Source organism: Protopterus annectens, chromosome 15.part0 (assembly GCF_019279795.1).
Source record: "Protopterus annectens isolate FY-2018-M chromosome 15.part0, PAN1.0, whole genome shotgun sequence".
NCBI lineage: Eukaryota > Metazoa > Chordata > Ceratodontiformes > Protopteridae > Protopterus > Protopterus annectens.
In genome coordinates, this window is record NC_056749.1 from 111,406,504 (window position 1) to 111,429,525 (window position 23,022).

General features: G+C 34.4%; 1 protein-coding gene across 3 annotated transcripts in view; it reads left to right on the forward strand.

Moving 5' to 3' along the window:
* Nucleotides 1-23,022, forward strand: part of LOC122789976 (diacylglycerol kinase delta-like) — a 1,345,205-nt gene that overhangs the window by 1,313,890 nt on the left and 8,293 nt on the right. For all 3 annotated transcript variants that reach the window (XM_044057484.1, XM_044057483.1, XM_044057482.1), the window contains one exon: nucleotides 15,845-15,938. In XM_044057484.1, coding sequence (XP_043913419.1) covers nucleotides 15,845-15,938 — 94 coding nt within the window. The remainder of the gene's footprint in view (nucleotides 1-15,844; nucleotides 15,939-23,022) is intronic.

Consider the following 23,022-nt stretch of genomic DNA (forward strand, 5'->3'; position numbering starts at 1 on the left):
ATGTCAGTTGCTCAAAATATCATTTTCTTAGTTTTATTAAAATATCTATGTTAGAATTTAAAATTGTAAAGATCAGTTTTATTTCCCAAGACGACTGTACTAATTTATCTGTTATAAACTGATCCACAGATATTTATTTTTTCAAATATTGGAGGAGAGGGATTGTTCCAGTTTTGCACTAACCAATGTAACCCAAAGCAAGTACTTTTTGTTCAGCTTTTATGCATAAGAGAGAGCATGCAAATATTAAATAATTCCAAATCATGTATTTTAAAACTATAATGATTATGAAAATGCTTATACACAATATCAAAATTTATTTAGAGATTCACAGTCGTAAAATATTTGCTGCTAATCTAATTTTATGGTTTTACTATATCTCGCACATTAAGATTAATTATTCTTAAGCATTCAACTAATGCAATGAGGAGTACAAAATATTCTTTAAATAAGTTTCCAGATGAACATTTTCCAAAATGGAGATAAAATGATACATTAGCTAGAGACCCAAAATAATACATTTTTGCATTAGTAGTTTTATTAGAATAAAAAAACACTTTATTATAAAACTCCAGTAAGTTGGCATATTGCTTTTATTGTTTAACAGCAGTTTATAAGACAATGACAGCTAATACATAGAATGAAAATGATTATTTGGTATCACAGAAAAGTGAAATAACAAAGGACAATTTTCTTTTTCTGAAGGGAGCATATCAAATATCTTATGATTCAAGAAATTATTTAAACGTTGAATATCTGACCAGTCTCCATTTTTTGCTGTTAAATTTAATTTTTATTTCTGATGAGGATAGTACTTTAGAATTTTCTATAGAATTAAACCAATAAATTAATATTTTATTTGTCCATTACTTTTGATTTGTAGTGACTACATTAGCAAACCTTAAAGTAGTACTCATAGGAAACATTAAAATATAGGCAAAATTTTGTGAAAGGATTTTTATAACTATATTTTTTATGTTTGCTTTTATTTATGTAGGTATTGAATGAACTGAAGAATAAATAGTATACTGAAGATACTTTGTTAAAATAAATATCATTTTGTCAGTAACTAATGCTGAGAATCTTTTATTTTAAAATTGCTATTTCATAGTACAGAGCCTTCCCATGCAGAAACACATAAACTGACAGATTATCACTTTAAAAACAAAATCCCAATATGTTTTTCTTTAATACACAGAAATACTATTTACTAGCTTCTAATACAGTTTGTAATAAAAGTCCTTGGTTTCTTATGTGACCTTAAACATTAATGGTATCCTTGTAATGTTGTTAATTTGACATGTTTGGACGGAATGAAATACTTTGAATATATAATCATTTTTGAAAAAGAATCATTTTAATTACAGACAATCTTTAAAATAAAAAATTATTTGTCCAATTAATCAAGTCATCCATTTGTATAGAATGGTTTTATAATTTGGATTAATTTAGAATTTAGCAATTGGTATAAGAAGTGATGATTAAACCAAGATAAGTTAATCGTTTAGAAGACAGTTTTATATTTTTAATACTTTCTTCAGTATTTTGATTTAATAATAATGAATTTAGTTTGGTATAATTAAAATTTAGATTTGATAGACCAAATTCTGATAAAATGTCTATAAATTCAAGATATTCATTAATATTTGACATTGCTAAAATTCTGTCTTTTGCAAATAATAATATTTGAAACTAGAGCTTTTTATCACATCTTTATCTTGTAATATAATAATTTCTCTCTACTTGCATTAGCCAGTGGTCTTATGTCTAAGCAGATAGTAACAGGAATAAGGGATACTCCTGTTTTTTTTATTTTTGGTTAAGAAATACACCTGTCTTAGTGCATACTGTAAAAATGTTAAATAACTTTTTGAAAATATCAGCAAATTCTATAAGAAGCACATTTTCAATGTTTAAAAGAAATAAGCATTGTACTGAACCAAACATTTTCAGTTTCTAAACTATTTTTTGTTAATTTTTTAAGTTTGAAATCAGCATGATCTAATAATGTAATAAGTCTCTAGCATGAAGATGTGTAGTACCATTTAGACCTGGCCCTATGGTCATGTCAAATGATAATGAGGCATTCTGGGAAAAGATTGATGCTAATTATCCTTGTACTGTTTTCCCAGAACCACCTTCTGGGAGGCATCTACATAGCCAAGTGATTCAAGAAATTGCTTGGCCATATAGATCAACATGGTCATCCCCACCACATTGCCATGTACAACCACCTGCCAAGATTGTGGTATGGGAATTGGGAGTAGGAGATCCATTAGACACTATGTAGAACATACCGGAGAAGTGAATATAAAATCCCTTGTGAACAAGGAGCAAAAAATCCAGGCTGAGAATGTATTCCAAAATAACAGCAAGAAATCCACGAATAAATGTTCAGGTACCAGTTTATTAACAGAGGACACAAGCGCTTTCACAGTTGCTTCTTCAGGTGTAACTCCTGCCATAAAAGCACACACCTTATATACTCTTCCTAATTAGTCTAAATGATCAATTAACATACTAAAACATTTAAAAAGATAGTACACATAAAAATAATACCTAGTTGAAATGCATTTGTATTACAAGATACACATACTAGAACATTTTAAAAGATAATACACATAAAAACATAAATAAATATTATCTAATTGAAATGCATTTATAATAGTGGACAGTGAAATTATACATATAAATATATTCATATAAAAATTATGTTTATTCATTTAAAATATATTTATTTAAAAATATATATATTTATTTATTTAATTATTTAAAATATATGTATATATATATATATATATATATATATATATATATATATATATATATATATATATATATAAATATTTAACAAGACATAAATATATATTAATGAATGTATTTAAATTTAAAATTTTTGAACATGTTAGAAATGTTAAGAATGAATCAAGATTCATCTATTCAATGGTCTATTACGAAGCACAGGCTTAATAGGAATGCACTCATTAAGACCATGTCCAAAACTAGATCTGAGCCTCACAATCCATTTTGCTTCCATATCCTCAGCTCTAGCTCTTACATCACTACCCCTGCCATTCTCATATATAAGAGATAAAACTCTAAACTTAAATACATGGTCATCTCCCATGGCACTAATATGTTTAGCTAGAGCATTAGTCTTTGACTTCTTCCTAACATGATACAGATGCTCCCTGATTCTTTCTCTAAGGGTTCTATCAGTTTTGCCTATATAAAAACAGTGGCATAACTGACATTCTGCTAAATAAACCACATGTGAACTGTCACATGTAGCACCTACCCTAAAATCAGTGCTTTTTCTAGTATCAGGGTGATGAAATAATAGACTCATATCTATAGAGGAGCACTGTGGACAATGACCACAGGGTCGTGTTCCTTTAAACATCATAGGTGGTTTTCATTTTTCACACAACATAGCCTCCTATACAAATTCTTCTTATTTTTAAAAGTATACTGTGGTGTGGTACTAATAAGAGAAGATATTGTGGGTTCGGTGGTTAAAATTGGCCAATACTTATTAATAATATCAGTATATTGCTTGACATTCCTGGCATAAGTAATACAAACATTAAGTTTTGGTTCATTGTTTGTAATATGCCTGGAAGTATTACTTGAAAAGTATGGTTTTGCTTTGCTAGATCTCATTTGCCTCACCATCTTCTCATTCTTACTAATGCAATTAATGTGGTAACCACGTTGTTTCAACTCATTACTGGTATTAAGCATCATGTGATCATACTCAACTGGATCAACACTTAGCCTGGATGCCCTAAAAAATTGATTAATTGAAAGCTCAAATAGTTATGCTAATGCAGTCATGGCGACCTGGGAGATTGATAATATATTTAATAGTATATATGCACCTTATATACCTTTTTTCAGAAGATTTGTTGATGATTGTTTTTTCTTGTGGAAAGGTAACCTTGATGGGTTGAAACTTTTTGTAGAATATTTAAACAATAGCACATATTTTCTGAAATTTACTTTCAATTATTCTTATACAGGAATCAGTTTTCTAGATGTATATATAGATATAGATGCAACAGGAAAAGTAAGCACTAGGATGTACAGGAAGGAATGTAGGGTGAATAATTTGCTTGATCGACAAAGCATGCATCCTGATTTTGTTTTTGACAACGTAGCCCATAATCAATTTTTTAGGGCATCCAGGCTAAGTGTTGATCCAGTTGAGTATGATCACATGATGCTTAATACCAGTAATGAGTTGAAACAACGTGGTTACCACATTAATTGCATTAGTAAGAATGAGAAGATGGTGAGACAAATGAGATCTAGCAAAGCAAAACCATACTTTTCAAGTAATACTTCCAGGCATATTACAAACAATGAACCAAAACTTAATGTTTGTATTACTTATGCCAGGAATGTCAAGCAATATACTGATATTATTAATAAGTATTGGCCAATTTTAACCACCGAACCCACAATAGCTTCTCTTATTAGTACCACACCACAGTATACTTTTAAAAATAAGAAGAATTTGTATAGGAGGCTATGTTGTGTGAAAAATGAAAAACCACCTATGATGTTTAAAGGAACACGACCCTGTGGTCATTGTCCACAGTGCTCCTCTATAGATATGAGTCTATTATTTCATCACCCTGATACTAGAAAAAGCACTGATTTTAGGGTAGGTGCTACATGTGACAGTTCACATGTGGTTTATTTAGCAGAATGTCAGTTATGCCACTGTTTTTATATAAGCAAAACTGATAGAACCCTTAGAGAAAGAATCAGGGAGCATCTGTATCATGTTAGGAAGAAGTCAAAGACTAATGCTCTAGCTAAACATATTAGTGCCATGGGAGATGACCATGTATTTAAGTTTAGAGTTTTATCTCTTATATATGAGAATGGCAGGGGTGGTGATGTAAGAGCTAGAACTGAGGATACGGAAGCAAAATGGATTGTGAGGCTCAGATCTAGTTTTGGACATGGTCTTAATGAGTGCATTCCTATTAAGCCTGTGCTTCATAATAGACCATTGAATAGATGAATCTTGATTCATTCTTAACATTTCTAACATGTTCAAAATTTTTTAATTTAAATACATTCATTAATATATATTTATGTCTTGTTAAATATTTATATATATATACATATATTTTTAAATAATTAAATAAATAAATATATATATTTTTAAATAAATATATTTTAAATGAATAAACATAATTTTTTATATGAATATATTTATATGTATAATTTCACTGTCCACTATTATAAATGCATTTCAATTAGATAATATTTATTTATGTTTTTATGTGTATTATCTTTTAAAATGTTCTAGTATGTGTATCTTGTAATACAAATGCATTTCAACTAGGTATTATTTTTATGTGTACTATCTTTTTAAATGTTTTAGTATGTTAATTGATCATTTAGACTAATTAGGAAGAGTATATAAGGTGTGTGCTTTTATGGCAGGAGTTACACCTGAAGAAGCAACTGTGAAAGCGCTTGTGTCCTCTGTTAATAAACTGGTACCTGAACATTTATTCGTGGATTTCTTGCTGTTATTTTGGAATACATTCTCAGCCTGGATTTTTTGCTCCTTGTTCACAAGGGATTTTATATTTGTTTCTGCTATATTGCTGCTTTTTGGGCTCTATTTTTGCTGATACCAGAGAAGTGACTTAATGGCATGACAGCAGTATGGGGATCAGGAGGTTCGGAGATTCACTAGATACCAGAGGTTATTCATAACTGCTGTAATACCAAGAGTGTATGTGTTTGTGTATGTGCATGTGTGCACATATGTGTGTGTGTGTGTGTGTGTGTGTGTGTGTGTGTGTGTGTGTGTCTGTGTGTGACTGGGGGATGCCACTGCCTATGTAAGCAGCAGTTTGCTACCACAACAAGCAATAATCTGCATATAACAGTAGTAAATGTGATTCAGAAATATGCAAATTAGCTAATAATAAGGTCTTACTTTGCCGCTGCTAACATGTCTTTGAATTGTGGAATACTGTGGGAGTAGGGACGTTTTAGCATGAGCTATAAGACAAATATTAGGCCCTTTAATGAATCCCTGAAATTAACTTTAAAGGAATAAAGGAATACAACATTAAAAAGTCTGCAGTTTTTTACTGATGTAATATAACATTTTGACATCAATAAAATAACAGACAGTACCATAATTCTAAAAATGAAACACTAAATACCAAGAAAAAGTCACTCAATTATTAAAAATAAATCAAATTTAAAAATTAGCTTACTAGTACATTAAGTAGGAACTATAAAAGAAGCAAATAATCTCCTTCTGGATATTAATATATTCATGCTTTAAAAACGAAAAAATCTACGTTAACTACCTATCTAACTAACCTATCTTTCCCAAAGATACAGCTATAAAAAAAAATACAAATGTAACTTCAGAAAACGATTAGTCTAAATGCTTAATTGTTTTATGACAGATAATAAAGTGATTTAAGAAATTAAGAATAAAGCAATCCTATGGAAAGAAAAGAAAGAACACAAAAAGAGATTTTGTGTTTACTGTCATCATCAATATTTCTGAAACTAAAGGAATTAATATACTTTTTAGTTGTTTTTTATAGATAATCGTAATAAATTAACCTAGATACCCAGATGAGGGAAATATTCACCAGCAGAGTTAGTTAACTTTTAAATTAACGTAATTGCTCTTTTATAAGACTGTGAAGATAAATACATTGCATCATTAGACATATTTTAGATGATAAACGTTTATTAATAAACATATTATTTATTATTCTTATTATTTATTGATAAACTTCTCTAGTGCACAACTTAAAAAAGGGATTGCGTATGGATCTAGGAATGTCATTGTCCCTCTTTAATAGCCCCTCATTAGGACACTCACTGAATGTAATGTACCTTTTGATATGTAACTGCCCCGGACACATGCAACATCTGGAATGCCCACAGAGATACCTTACTAAAAGGATACAAAGCCCAAACAATATGTCCTACATGGACCAACTCAGACCCCTGTCACTATACTAGTATCCTACAAACTCCTAAGAGGTGACCTGTTTCTGGCATACCAGCAAGTCACATGACATCAGAAATAATCTAGGATCTAAACCTCTTCTGTAACATCAACAGAACAGTATGAAGGGACAGGTTTATCTTGCAGAGGATACCACTGCTCTTGAACAGACTCCCATTCCACGTAAAACAAAGCTTATCCTTGTCCATATTCAAGCACAACTTGGTTCTGTGGACTGGAAACAGAAACTTTACAACAGGACTGCCCCCTGCACTACTAATGAACAGATGCAGCTCCTAAATGCATTTTTCCATGCATGGGTCCCCTCAAATTATCAATGATTTGATCACAGTTATTCTCATTGTGGTAATATGTAATTATTGTCCATGGAATGGGTAAGGCCAATCTATAACCAAATGGGATAGGTTCATTTGAGCACTAAAAGGGGAAACTGGCTAGACTTAAAATGGCCTGCAAGGGCATCTATGCTAGTAATTACCTATGAACCTATTACCCTTTATTGGATACTTGAAAATATTGAAAATATCAATCTTATATGAATATATAATGCATAACCTTATTTCCTAAATATATTCCCCCACTAGTGCATATTTATTAATATATACATTTGTACTGAGAAACACAAGCAGTACATATAAAAATGTGTTGGACATGCTTTGAGTCAGAATTTTTATTTTAGTACAGTAGACCTACAGCTACATTTATTAGTAAGTTGAGCATTATCAAGTAAAACAATTACAGTATGTTTTATTATGTAAAAACTCAGCCTTTAACATGCTACTGTATGCTACCATCCTAAATCATTCTTAACTTCCAAAATTCAGAACATTTCTTCCAGTTATTACAAGTGAACAAATACATCCATTAAAAAAAATCTTACATATATATATATATATATATATATATATATATATATGTGTGTGTGTGTGTGTGTACATATATATATATATATATATATATATATATATATATATATATATGGGTCTAGGACACATGCTCAACTAGCATATGTCCGAATCACAAAAATTCGAACACACATACACGAAAGTGCTTAACATCGAAAAGCGCTTCTGTGTATGTATAGTTCAAAAAAAAAATCTACATTTCTGCAGGGGGACTTCTACCCCCTGCAACCCCCACACCCCCCCTACTTTATTATTCTCACTCCGAAATCGCACTACAGTGGGGAAAAGGGAATTTTCCCCTACCCGCACTGTAGTCCGATCTACAAAACAGGCACACATACACAGAAGTACTTGTTGATGTTAAGTGCTTTCGTGTATGTGTGTTCTATGTTTTCTGATTCGGACATATGCTAGTCGAGCATGTGTCCAGATCCCATAGGTTCATAGGTAGGTACCAGGCTATTGGCCATAGGGCCTATACAAGCTTAGCCAAAAAGGTACCCTGGCTTTCGCCACCCAAGAAAATTATTTTCCTGTGCCCCTGTCAAGCAGAACCACAGAAGTGATCCCTGGGGTGAATTTCCTATTACCCATCCAATCATCAAGATTTTTCTTGAATAGTGTTAATGAGGAGCTCTGTTTGACAAAAATAGGTAGTCTGTTCCAGAGAATGGGAAAACTCTGGGACAGGAATCTATCCCTCCAGCATGTTCTGTTTATTGTGGTGACAAGGTTTAGGTCCCTAGAGTGTGTAGCTCGGAGGGATTGGGATTTCTTTAAGTGGAGCATGTCCAACAGCTCTGGGTTTGACATAGCTTTGTATGTTAGGTAGAGATCACCTCTGAGTAGGCGATATGCGACGGAGTAAAGCTGGAGTTTTTTTAGACGGTCTGCATTAGGCATCTGTTTGAGGCCAATAATCCTCTTTGTGAGGTATTTTTGCGGCCTTTCCAGTTGTTGTAGATGTCTTTTGAGGTACATACAAAAGGGACGTTGTACTCTATAATGCGTCTAATGAGTGATGAGTAGAGGGGAACAATGACCTCTTTTTCTCTGGATGAGAAACCTTTTGTGATGAGGTGTGCCACGTAGAAGGATTTCCCGACCACTGTGGCGATGTGATTATCAAAGGGGAGACTACTGTCCACCTGTGTCCCAAGGTCTCTTATCATACTTTCCGTGTTAAGTAGACTACCGCCTATGTGGTAGTTCATGGGTACAGAGTTTTTACCAAAGGGGATGACAATGCACTTTTTGACATTGAGCTTGAGACAATGTCTTTGACACCAGGCATATGTCTCAGTGAGGCCCTTTTGTAGGATGTCCACATAATTAGGAGTTTCAATTATGGCTCCTAGTTTGCAGTCATCTGTGAATTTAGTTAGCAAAAGACCTTCTGTGTTAGCCTGTACTTCAGAGAAGTAGATACCAAACAGGAGAGGACCCAGGACTGAACCCTGTGGTACTCCACTTGTCACTGGTCTTAAGTCTGATTTGGAGTCTGCTACTTTCACGGTGTGGGTTCTGTCAGTAAGCCAGTTGGCAACCCATCTTGTGACATAGGGATTTATACCTAGTTTTGTGAGTTTATATATATATATATATATATATATATATATATATATATATGGATCTAGGACTATTGAACGAAAGTTCAATAGTTTGAATCCACAATAACCAAATGCACTTTAACGAAAGCGCTTTCACCGAAAAAGCGCTTTTGTTCAAATGCGTTCAAAATAAAAAACAATAAACCGTCTTTTATGCAGGGGGCAAGCCCCCCTGCACCCCCCCTAATTTTATATTCTCACTCCAAGGTTGCACCACAGTGGGGAAAAGAGAATTCTCCCTTAACTGCACCATAGTGAGACTGGCACAACCAGCATACATAACCGAAAGTGCTGCTTTGGTGAACAGCACTTTCAATTATGTATGTTCAGTGATTTCTGATCGGGGATCTGTACAGATCCCATATATATATATATATATATATATATATATATATATATATATATATATACATACTAGAAAGTAACAAACTACTTGATACAGTAACATTTCAAGATGGCAACTAGTAAGACCAAGAAGCGATGTCCTGGGTAGTCCAGTAGCGTTTATTGCACACACTTGATGAAAAAATAAAAGATAAAAGACCAACAATGAAAAGTAATCAATGCGTTCTGTGTACTGAGTGCTTTCACCCACAATTAAGATAGGGTTTCTTCAGAGTACTGAAGTACAGAAGTACTCTGAAGAAACCCTATCTTAATTGTGGGTGAAAGCGCTCAGTACACAAAACGCATTGATTACTTTTCATTGTTGGTCTTTTATCTTTTATTTTTTCATCAAGTGTGTGCAATAAACGCTACTGGACTACCCAGGACATCGCTTCTTGGTTTAACAAACTACTTGATGTTGAAATAGCATTATGATTATATAGAAGAGTTGTCATTTTTCATCTAAAATGCAAATGATTTAAGTAAAACAAATAGACAGTGTTTAGAATGTTGTTTTAATATAAGGGGAGCAAATGAGATATTGCTAAAGATGAGAAAGATGAGATCTGTTCAAGAAGATTGGTGATATTAGGGGGAAAGTTCCAGATAAAAATGGGCATGATATAAGACAAAGGTGGGAGAGTCTTAACAGAAGTACTAGAAAGTTAAAAATTTGGCAAGAATATACAGAAAAACTATAGAAGAAGAAGAATCCCTACGTCACTGACATATATGATGGGGTGTTCTGTGTTCCAGAGCTTGACATCCTTGAAACTGAAGTTAAATTGGCTGTAGAAAGACTTACTAATAACAAGGCAGTAGCAAGTGATGGAATCCAGCTGAGAAGTTTAAAATCCTGCAAACTGATCCTGTTATAGTGCAAACTGATCCTGTTATAGTGCTACCTTGGACTTTGCCAGCAAATTTGGAAAACAGGGCAGTGGCTATTACATTGGAGAAGTTCAGTTTACATTCTAGTCCTAAAAGGGCAATGCTAAAGAATGTTCACATTATCAAACAATTCACTTGTTTTACATGATAGCAAGGTAATGCTAAATGTCCAGCAGTATATGGACCAGTAACGGCCAGATGTGCAAAGTGGCTTTAGAAGTGGCCAAGGTACAAGATATCAAATTGCCAACAGCTGCTGGATAATGCAGAAGGCAACAGAGTTCCGGAAAGAATTTCTCTTCTGCTTCATTGACTACCCTGAACCATTTAACTATGTTGACCATAACAAACTGTGGCAAGTCCTTAGAGAAATGGGGAATACCAGGTCATGTTATTTGCCTCCTATGGAATCTGTATGCAGAGCAACAAGCAACAGGTAGAACTGAATATGGAATAACTGATTGGTTCAGGATTGGAGAAGGAAGTATGACAAGGCTGTGTATTGTCACCCTATTTGTTTAATTTATACGATGAATATATCATGCAAAATGCTGGGTTAGATGAATCAGATGCTGAAATCAAGCTTACTGGGAGAAATATTTACAACTTTAGGTATACAGATAATAGATACTGAAGTACATAGGACATCTGTTATGTTTACTTCCAGAGGTTATGATCAAAAATTAATTGATGAAGCTATTAATAAAGTAAAGAGTGGACCCATGGTACCTTATTGTGCAGGTCAGCTACCTTTACGTGATAGGACTGGTTGGGTGAAGCCTTTTATAGGTAGTAATAATATTGGTGATAATGCTGGTAAGAAAAAGTATACTTTGTGACTTCCTTTAGTGCTTTTAGTAACGAAGTAGCTTCCTAAAGTCGAAGGATTTATCTGATATTTTGTTTAGATCTCCTAGCATCTCATATAAACAAGGCAGAAATTTGAGAGATCTATTGATCCATAAAAGTTTTTTCTTACCTAATACTTCATTACCCATTAGTTCTGCCCTTTTGGGCACGCTACCTTGTGGTAATTGCTGCTGTTGTAGAAATATAGTTAAATCTTTTCAGTTTGTAAATGGTAAAAGTTTTAATGTATTATATAGATACGACTGCAATACTGAAGGTGTTATCTATGCTTTAAGATGTCCATGTGGTCTCTTTTACATTGGGGAGAGTAAGAGAAAATGTAAAGTGAGACTACAAGAACATATTAGATATATAAAACATAATTAAAATAGAAAGCCCTACTGCACAGCATATTAAAGCATGTCATAGTTTGGACCCTTCAGGCTTACAGACTAGTATTCTCCAAAAAGTGTATTTCAATTATATTTCTGATGTGCACCTAAGAACAAATTGTTGTTTAAAGAATCAATGTTTATATTGAAATTTGATACTTTGTTCGCTAGTGGTCTGAACAACGAGTGTAACTGGAATGTTTTGATTTAACTTGATTGTAATATTTTGATTGGTTAATTATTGTATTGTTTGATTTTATTGTATTATTAATGGGTGTATTTATTGTAACCTTTTGCTAACTGCTTTACTCCATGAAGGCTATTGCAGCCAAGGCAATAGACTGTGTTAATAAACTTTTTTATTTTTTGCTTTGTTTACTGGTCAAGCGGTTTATATTACTTTCCTTTTTTCATGGTTTAATGATAATACCAGTTTGGTGGCTGAAGCTGAGGAAGAGTTGAAGAGTGTTGATTAAGGTAAAAGTAAAAACTGCAAAGCTGGCTTGTTGCTGAGCATACAAAAATCAAGCCCTATCAGTTTTTTTTTAAAATAGATGGGGAAGAAGTGGAGGAATTGACAGATTTTGTTTTCCTAGGCTCAATGATCTCTGCAGACAGTGATTGGAGACATGAAATTAAAAGGCAGTTGCTTTTTGGAAGGAAGGTTATGGCAAATCTTAATAAGATTTTAAAGCACAAAGACATCACTTTGTCAATAAAGATCTCTATAGTCGGTGTTATGTTTTTCCAGTAATAACATATGGCTGTGAGAGCTTTAATTAAGCCTATGCACCAGCAAAATGATGCTTTTGAACTGTCATGCTGGAGAAGACTTTTGAGAATTCTGTGGAATGCAAGAGGATCAAATCATTCAGTAGTTAACAAATAAACCCAGATTGTTCACTGGACATCCTGATAGTATGACTAAAACTCACCTACTTTGGCCAGATAATGCAAAGACAAGGCTCACAAGACAACACTGATGCTAGGAAAGTTCAAAGGCAGAAGAGGAAGGGGAAGATAAAGGCTAAGATGGACAGACAGCATTACTGAAGCAAGGAGTATACATAATTCTGCAAGAACTAAAACAGTTCTTGACAGACAGGCCTGTCATGTTAAAATCTTTGAGGTCGTAAGAGTCAGGCTCAACTAAACATCTAAACAACAATAATGATATGTAACAGCCTTGCAGCTTTACATATCATATACTTATCCAAACAATGACCATGCAAATAAGAACACAAATTTAATATAGATTTGTTGTAAGTGCTTCCATCCCTTTACCATAACTTCATCAAATAAATCAATTAATACAATTACAACTAATTAAATACAGTTGCTTAAAGTCACATGATGTTATTAAACCAATGCCTTGTATGACTAGTGCTTCAACCTCCTTCCTTTTTTAAAAACACTTTAAAATGTTCCTTATCATTCAAACCTGGAAAAAGGAAAATGGCAACCTTCCGGTTTCAGCCGCCGGACATATTCTCTCCAGTCTAAGTCATTTTCAGCATCAAATCTGATATTAAAATCTTTTACTAGATAATGGTAAACATAAATTTATCTTTGTTGGTATGCGTTTTAATACATTTAGAAAAGTGCTTTGCTAATGCTGAAGTTTGCCATTTTCCAGGTTTGAGTGATTCTATGTACTAGGATGGCACAGGTCTCAGTGCATGATTTCAAGTACTTTCAGTGACCACATCCGTACGAGTTGATGTAATTTCTATGAGTTTACATAATGGCTAATCTCTGCTTACTATTTATGCTACAACCCTGTGTTGCCTGTATCCCTGTCTGGTACATGACTGCATGTATGGCCTTCTGTGTATTCTTACCCTGGGCAGTCATAGGATATATATGACTCCTAGCTCAAAAGGTAGGTCAGTATTCGGCTATGTCCTTACCCTACAATGCAGACTGTAATTCTTCACCATGCCTCTGTGGACTTTAAATATTCTCCTGTCATTCATGTAGATTTTCTGAGGATATTCCAGTTTCCTCCTACCACCAGAAGCCTGTAGGTTTCATCCCAACAGATGCTAAGATTCATAGTACACTAATGTCACCATAGTGCAGTGTAAACGGATGCTACATTCTAGGTGAATGAGACTTTAAAATGAGGTTGTATTTGCCTGATCTGGTGGTAGTTCCAACAAATGTACAAGATTTTATTGCATTTATGAAAAGAGATACAGATGGCTTTATTAATATGCAAGAGTTATATCAACAAAACCATTATTGTGCAGTTGAAAAACAAAACAGGTGTCTGTGTAAAAATACATGCAAACAAAAAACACAACACCCAAATTCAAGAATGCAAGCAAATGCTTAATAATAACACAGCAAACTGTGATACTGATACAAACCTGATTTCCCTCCTACTAACAGGAGCTTCTTCAGTAAACCTGGTTTGTGTTAGTGTCATGCTGTGTTATTGTGTTATTATTAAACATGTCTCTGCTTTCTTGAATTTGGGTGCTGTGTTTTTAGTCACCTCCACAACAGCCACCCTCAAATTATTTCACACAGCCCACATAATTATGTCTAGGACCTCACTTTTGTCTGCTTCCCAATTTTATAACAACCATGGGATAGATAGATAGATAGATAGATAGATAGATAGATAGATAGATAGATAGATAGATAGATAGATATGCATGTGTGTGTGTATTTTCAATATACACATTTCACTTCACAACATAACAGTTTCTTGGGTAATACTTTGTAATATATCTGAATTCTAACACATATCAGAAATACATTATCTAAAATGTCTTCTGCATTTCATCTGTTAAAAGGGGGCAGTTTTTCAGCTACAGTTTTGCATTTTACGTAACCTCTACTGAAATGTTCTTATGAGACAATTTCCTAAAGGTTCTGCCACTGAACCTTCATTGGTTATGGCCAGTAACCATTTTTTGTTGGGATCTTAGTGGATGTGGAGGATTGTAAACTTGGACAAGACCTTATAATAGCATGGTGTTTGTCCGGTTTCTAGACTCTGTTACGAATACTCGAGTTGAGTGACGGTTAGATAATTTTTAGCTCTAGCTTCTGCATTTTTTCAAGAGATGTACAATATGTTCTGTTTGGAAGGTATGCTGCGTATTTGCCTTGTATGTCCAAGTTTGTGAATTTGATTTTTTTTTTTTTTTTTTTGCAGATTAATCAGCACAGTCAATGAATGTTGGAGGGCAGGAAGATATGGTGCCTTAATGTAGTGTTTTCAGTTAATTAGGATTTTGCTTTATAGAGTATTCCATATTTTTGTTAGTTTTCGATATTGCAGTTAGTGTGAATATTAACTGTTGCTCTATCATTACACCAAGTGTTTGCATTGTTGCACATTTTCAATGATAGCATTCATTGTTATGGAGATTTTAAAAGTATCAGTATGAGGTTTTAGGAGTGAAACTGAAAAGATTTGTTTTTACTATTTTAGCTAGCAGTTATTTAAATATGTTTTAATGTTCTGGAGGGTTGTGTTGTACTTTGAAGTTGGTTGACTGTTTTGCCTGAGCATGTGACGGGAGTTATCTGCGTACTGTACTGATAAAGAGTTTGGTGCACTTTTGTGCATATCATTAAAAATATATTGAATAAAAGTGAAAACTATATAAAATATTTTTTTTGTAAAAAAATGCAAGTTTTATAACAAATTATGACTTGTAAAACACTTTTAAAATGAAGATACTTTGCCAAGTACTTTAGCGTGAGTTAATTTGATCATTGTTTTCTCTTTTTAATTGTGTATTTTGTTTGATTTTATTAAAGACAAGCAACAAGGGAAATGTGAAGGGCAAAGTGCCAGCTAAACAAAAGGACAAAGAGAAACCGCAGAAACAGAAATCGAGTGGCTCATTGTCAGGTGAGAGCATTAGATGGAGGAAGATACCCCAGAGTCTTGCAGGTGATGTGCAACACTGTTATTGCAATACTGTGTCCAGCCAACAGTGCCGCATTTTATAAGGGAAAGGTCACAGCAATGCTGTCCCTTGGTGTGCAGATAGCACTGCTATCTGCAAGACCCAGAAAGAATCGCAGGGAACTACAGAGTTAAGTAAAGCAGAAAAAGGATGCATACCTATTACCCTTTTGTGATGAGACTAGGTGTAATTCTCTGGTAATTTCCTATCCACAACCAGGAAGTATTGGACATTGAAATTTTGACTAGGAGAAGACCTGCTGAGGTGTGACGGGTTTCAGTGTGTTACACTCAGGAGTGTGAGTAACATTTCACAACACCATTTCGTGTACATTGTCATCACAGTGCACAGAAGTGAGTAACCCTGCTAGATGTGTAGGTAGTTCTGCTCTATGCCCCTTATCCCAGACTATATCGTGCTATGTAGACGCTGTCATTTGCCTAGTGTACAGCTGGATATTAAGCAGTTAACTATCTATCCCACTGCAGGTATAACTAATTAAAGTTCAGCTTGAACATTTTATCCAAAACTGCAACTGTGTAGACTAGGGGCATGAATCACTGTAATAGGGCAAGTTTACAAAAAAAGTGGTGCCTGCATTACAGTTTTTAGTTTTAGTTACTTTAGATTTTAGTTAACTGTTCTCTGGAATGTGTCCAGATTGTTAGATATACCTCCCACATCCTCCTCCAAATCACTTTTACTGTGCTTTGTAACTCTGGGAACTATTGTGCTTGAAGAGTATACAAAATAATGTGTAGTTACCCCATTATATTATGTTGCGGGAATTGTAGTCACCTACCATAAACAGGTTTGGGTAGCTGAGTGAATGGCTGAAGAAGGTAGATGAAAATGCGGCCTTCTCTCTTTTAACCTTGAGCTCCTTTAGTGAGCTTTTTAAAAAAAATGAGTCTGAAATGTATTTTTCTGTCAGAGTGGTTTTAAGATAAAATGCAGCACATTTTTATAAAGAGAGAAAAGAAAAATAAATAAAATAGTACTCCGTATCCTAGCACTGACTGACAAGCATAATCTCTGAAGAATGTTTAACCTCATTGCCTAAGTAACCTAAACTTTGAAATAAGCCCTTCAGGAATACAGAAGTGTGACTATTGTTTGACAAAAGTTTAGACTGTGGTTAAACGTCCAAAGCAGATGTTTTAAGAAATTCTGTTGTTATAGCCTCCTGGCAGTCTGTTTTCCCATAGAAAAACATTGCAAATCTGTGATTGGTTAGGTAAGAGGGCATGAGTTGTTGATTGGTAGAGCAAACTAGGAAGAGTTTTTTACAAGTAAGCAATAATGCCCTCCAGGGTGTGTGTTAATGTGCAATTGACGCCCACCCAAGGGTGTTATGAGCCCCAGTGCCACACCAGGAGGGCCTCTACACCCCTGGAAGGGCATTAATTACATATTAACACACACCCTGGAAGGCATTATTGTGCTTAGAGAATGGGATCTCTGTTAAATTTCTGTGTTTTACTTTTTTTTTTTTGAAGTACTATATTATTTTTTTAATATATATTTTTGATGTAAAATAGTTCTTCTGCCTACTGTTTTAAACTTTCTGCAGTATATGCTAATGTTGTTGGAGGAAGCATTTTACATCGAAAATATATTACGTTGCATTTTCTGAAAGATATAAAGGCTGACACTCAAATGCCTGTCAATATTTAGTGAATTCATTCCTCGATTTGCCACAAGACTTCAGAAAAAACACATTTTATGAGGAACAGACAAAAATATGAGGTAAAACTCTGGACATTCTGCGAAAATTTGGATAGTTGAGAGCTATACACACAAGATCACTCTCACTCTCTCTCTCTGTGTCATTCTCTCACACACACACACACACACACAGCCTCCTCTGCTTTCTTACATGCATACACTCACACAAGACTGCTCATTGTCTCTCAGTCTCTCTCACACACACAGCCTCCTCTGCTTTCAAACATGCATTCACTCACACACACAGAAACATAAGCACACTCATACACATATATACATACATATTTACATATACACTTTTTTTCTATTTATTTTTTTTTACACTTGCTAAACAGCAAAAGCTCTGCTTAGCAAGTGTAAAGTAATGGCAACCGTTAGTTCTTTTTGTGTCCGAGCTCCACAGCAGCTTGATGTGCTGCTGTAAAGTGGCGGACTCGCTTTTCAGCGGGCATTACTTGTACATTAATACCCTGCTGGAGAATATTTGTTCTCCAGTCAGGGTGCTGATGTACCATTTGCCCATTCTTTAAATGACCATTATTAAATCATTCAAAAACCTGTACAGTCACGTGTTTAGCTTTTTAATTTGAGAAGAGTAGCCATGCAGCTGTGTATAGAAATATGTAAGTAAAACAGATCTGTAGTGACCATGTTTCATTAAGTAGAGGCTCAAACTATAGCAATAGGCAGATCTAAACATTAAAACAACAAACTCAAAGCAATGCAGCCACCAAAATTGCACAAAATTCCTTTTGGCAGGGGTGATTTTTCCTCCTTGGAATCCTGTCAGTGTGGAGGATCTACCTTCAAACTGCCATTCTCTAAGTATAGAAACTCTGAGGTTGCACAAACTCAAAGAAAAGAGAGTGGCCAAAATGAAAAGGCATTCATATGTTCCTTTTAGTCTGCCACACAGCCTTGGAGATACCATTACAGCACCTATAACAAAGCAACAAGCAATATACAGGGACAACAATACATTTCTGTTAAATATACACACCACTTCAAGTAGTGATAAAACATTACTCAAACATGTGCTGTTTCTAGATGAAATTACCATCTTTCTATTGCTATATAGTCTCAAGAATGTAATTTACTCTGTACAAGAAGTCTGCTGATTGGACTTGGACCCATGCAGAACTGTGTGCATTTCCCTACTAAAGTGGTGTAGCTTGTCAAAATGAAAGAAAACTGATTCATACAGACGTGATATGACTGAGATCTCAGATAAGTCATCATTTAGTAAACTATGGGAATTGTTCAAGAACCAAAACATCTTTCTTTGAGGGCCCCTGTGCAATAGTTGCAGTTCTGATGAATCATTTATGTGCCACTGGACATGGCTATTCTTAAAATTTTGAATCTTTACTTTCACAATATACATTCATTTCACTGAGGCATTCATCTCAGTATGAGCGATAATACTATGCTGAACAACACCTCCATAGGGAATTTATTTTGAAGCCTCTGGAGATCAGCGAGTACCTCCAAAGGAAGGCTAAGACTTTGTTTTTCAGCACTGTGGATAAGTATAATCCTCACCCTCTCTCCTGTGAAATAGGCTGTAAGTATATAAAGTAACTGCTTGAAATTGTGAGACCTATTACTGCAAAACTGCAAGTCTCAAAATAGCAAGATTAACTGTGCAAAAAGGATTTTTTGTAGAGTAAATCTGACATCATATTTTTTTAAGTTTTTACCCTGCGATCTGTTTACTATCAACCTCCTTCTGGCCAATCAGCTCATTCAGTACCCATCACCAGGGCAAGATCAAACTGGGAGGAGCTACCATTTAGACAGCCATCAGTGCTGGTTCATGGTTTTCCCTTTTGCCCTATGTCCAACAAGCATGTCCACCTAAGCAGCTAAAGAGGGTCATGCAATACGCTTTCCAAGCTGGTTGACCTTCACTTCCACAAGGGAATCTTGTCAGCAAGTAGCCCCACCCTCTGCCCTGAAGCACAGGAAGTGTGTTTTCCCCCCTTTTACTTTGAGGCATAGCAATCTTGGAGTTAATACGAGGTAAAGGGGTATGAGAGTACATGAAAGGTAAATCCCCCTTGTAAAAAAATGATTTAAAGTGGTAACTGCAAATGTTAGTATTCAATATGCTAATTGTTGTTCAGTGTCTGTTGTTTGTAAATGCAGGACTCACCGTTAAAGTTCTCATAATTACAACAGGGAAGCAGTATATACGTAATTCATCTTTAAGTGACTCAGGAGAAGAATGAAAGTAGTGAGACATTAACAAAGCCAAGTTCCAGACTTCCTTGCACACCTCACTACCTCCAGGTCATCCATTGAAAATTTCCAAGAAGAATTCTACCCAATCAGCTTGTGAGCAGGTTATTTCCCTGACTGTTCCTTTCAGCCAATAGTGTAGGTAGAACAGCTCTCCAGGATTGCCTCAGCATGGAAACCAGTCCCGTAGGACAAGTGGTTCTTTATATCATAAAAGATGTTGTATTAAGTAAATGTATTCTGCTGAGAGTACTGTTTGCTTTACAGCTAGTATTACAGAAGGCGGCCCTGTTCTGGATATGCTTGGGATGCCTGTAACACATCTTCATTTAATGTACAGTTTGGTGCCAAACAAGCTGCTGGTACCTCTCAGTCCCTGCCCGCCAAAGGAACAGCAAATACTCTTCCACAAGAGGAATCACAAAGACATTTCTAATGTATATTTAATGTATATTTCTTGTGTGGTTTATTTTGTTAAAAACAGCATTCAGTCATAATTTTTTGACAATATATCCTAGAGGCCACTGTAAAAAAAAAAAAAAAAAATAACAATAACTCTAAAGCTTATTTTCTTAATTTCAGAATTTAGGAATATGATGAGGAAGGGACAAGACATTTTTAATACTAGTCACAGGTTTGAAGAGTAGAAGTAAATGGGTGAAATGGGTGTACACTGTGGTGGACTGGAAAACGTACAGTGGATTTTTTTCTGTATGTGACATTACTTTAGATACACCACAACATAACACACCTCACCAAGAGTGGTATAACTATGTAACTTTGGCAGTGCTACTGGGTAAAACTAGTATAAAACTACTGATGCAGAACCCTGGGGGAGATAAGCACTGGGGTGGAAACTGTGTATCCTACAAACGTTTCAGGTATGCCATTTTCTGAATTAGGCACAATATTCCAGAATGTTAACTGGACATCTAACAAGTATACACAAATGTACCAGCAGTGACCCACTACTAATCTACCCACCAGTGTAGCAGCAGTGACTCACTACTCATCTACCCAGGTATGCTAATAGTACAATACTAAAATGTAAAACACTTTATTAACTATTAATATAAACCTACTAGGGGCTACAAAGCTGGCAAAACACCAGCTTGCATATCTACACCCCACTGAAAAGTTTTTAACACCATTCAGTGTTTTGATGTTAGAATTCATTTTTTTTACCAAATTCTGTGTTCTTTACTCATTAAATGAAAACAAAATGTGACTTCTGTCTTTTTGAGTCCTCTTTCGTGACCTCTATTCTTGTCACATGCAGCTGAAAGTACTGATTGAGATTTTTCATTTATCAAGGGGCTGGGCACTGCAGTTCCTAGTGCTGGTTCCAACATATCCATGATTTATTGGAAGAACTTGTAATCCCAGCAGTATATGATGTACTGTACTCCTTTTCAGACTACTCATTTTCTTTCTGCATTTATAGTGTTAAATTGCATCCTACATACATGCATACAAACAAAGTAAAACATAAAACATACTGAACGTTTTCTTGGCAGAAAATTAAAAATAGCCATAACGTTGTCCATGAATCAGCCCATTTTTCAGTTTTCCAAAAAATAAGCACTGTAACACCTTAATTCAAAATATTTACTCTCAGTGATATTTATAAAAAAGGGATTGTGCCAATGTACAGGTGTCTGATTTTCCTGTCAGAAGTGAAATTACCATAGCAATAATCTGTCTGACAAACATGTCTGCATTTATTTCTTTCACAAACCAACTAATTTTACGTCCTTGTATTGTTTTGGAAAATGTAGCTGTTCTGACACCATGTTGAAACTTCTAGGTAGAGGGTGCTGATAATGCTGATTTGGGGAGCAGAGAACTGAATCCCATTGGACTGCTGCTTGATGCCTGCTGGACAACTGCGTGCACTACAGTGTTTGGCTGTCCTAATGGTCAGTGGCACAGAGGCTTCCTTATCATTGAAGATGACCTAATGCTACCATTCATACATCTCATGCGCATGTGATATGTTGACAGTGAAGACTACCTAATCGGTCAGTGGAGAGTACTGACCAAAAGTCAAGCTGAAAAATGCATGAACCTGAGCTGCAGTTGAAAAAAAATGCAGGTTTAGAAAGAGCAAAAGGAGAGGTCAGCAAAGGATAGTAAAAACCTTAGGCAGACCAACATAGTTTAACACAAAACTACTACATGCTGATGAAAACCTAAGAGGCTGAGTATGGTTTTTGTTTTTATTTAAATGCAGTAAATGATAGGTTATTTCAATGTATAGAAAAAAACTATACTGAGCAATGTTAATGTGGTCAGTAAAAAAAACACTCACATAGTAAAAACTATTATGACATCATCAGCACACTTATTTGGTATTTACACCCATTTCTGTTATTTACACGTCCATCACAAACCTATTTGTTATATATTCACAATCCAAGTGGTATATGCATCATATGTCATACTATTCCACAAACTTAAAACCACAAGGTCTGTCAAGAAAAAAATATCTAAAAGATGTATGTGTATGTGTATGTAATTAATTATAGCATTTATGTTCAATTTGAAACATATAAATGTAATGTTACAACTACACTACTATAAAAAAAAAAATAAAAAAAAACACATTCCGCTTTCAACAGCGAGCAAGCAAAGACACTCATAATATTGGAATAATAATATAATTTCAAAAAGTCAAAAATAATATATATAGCATATATAAACAACAAAAGGAAACACAAAATAATGGGATAGTAACATTTGAATATATACCATATATAATAATACTTAATATAGGTTATTAACGCATATTAAATAATATATTATATAAAAACATAAAAAAATAACTAAAAAAAACAAAAAAACCATAAAAAAAAACCATGTTTATAACCAATTTAGAATAACCTAATACCCTAACATATAAAAACTATAATAAAATAACTAATAAAAACATAAGATAGGTGGATTTGAGTTCATCTATCCTGTTCAATCAAATTGACTACTGTTTGGATAGTTTCAGAGATTTCTTTCTCATAATAACCCCTCTCTAGAACCTTCCTTCATCTCTCTCCTGTATCT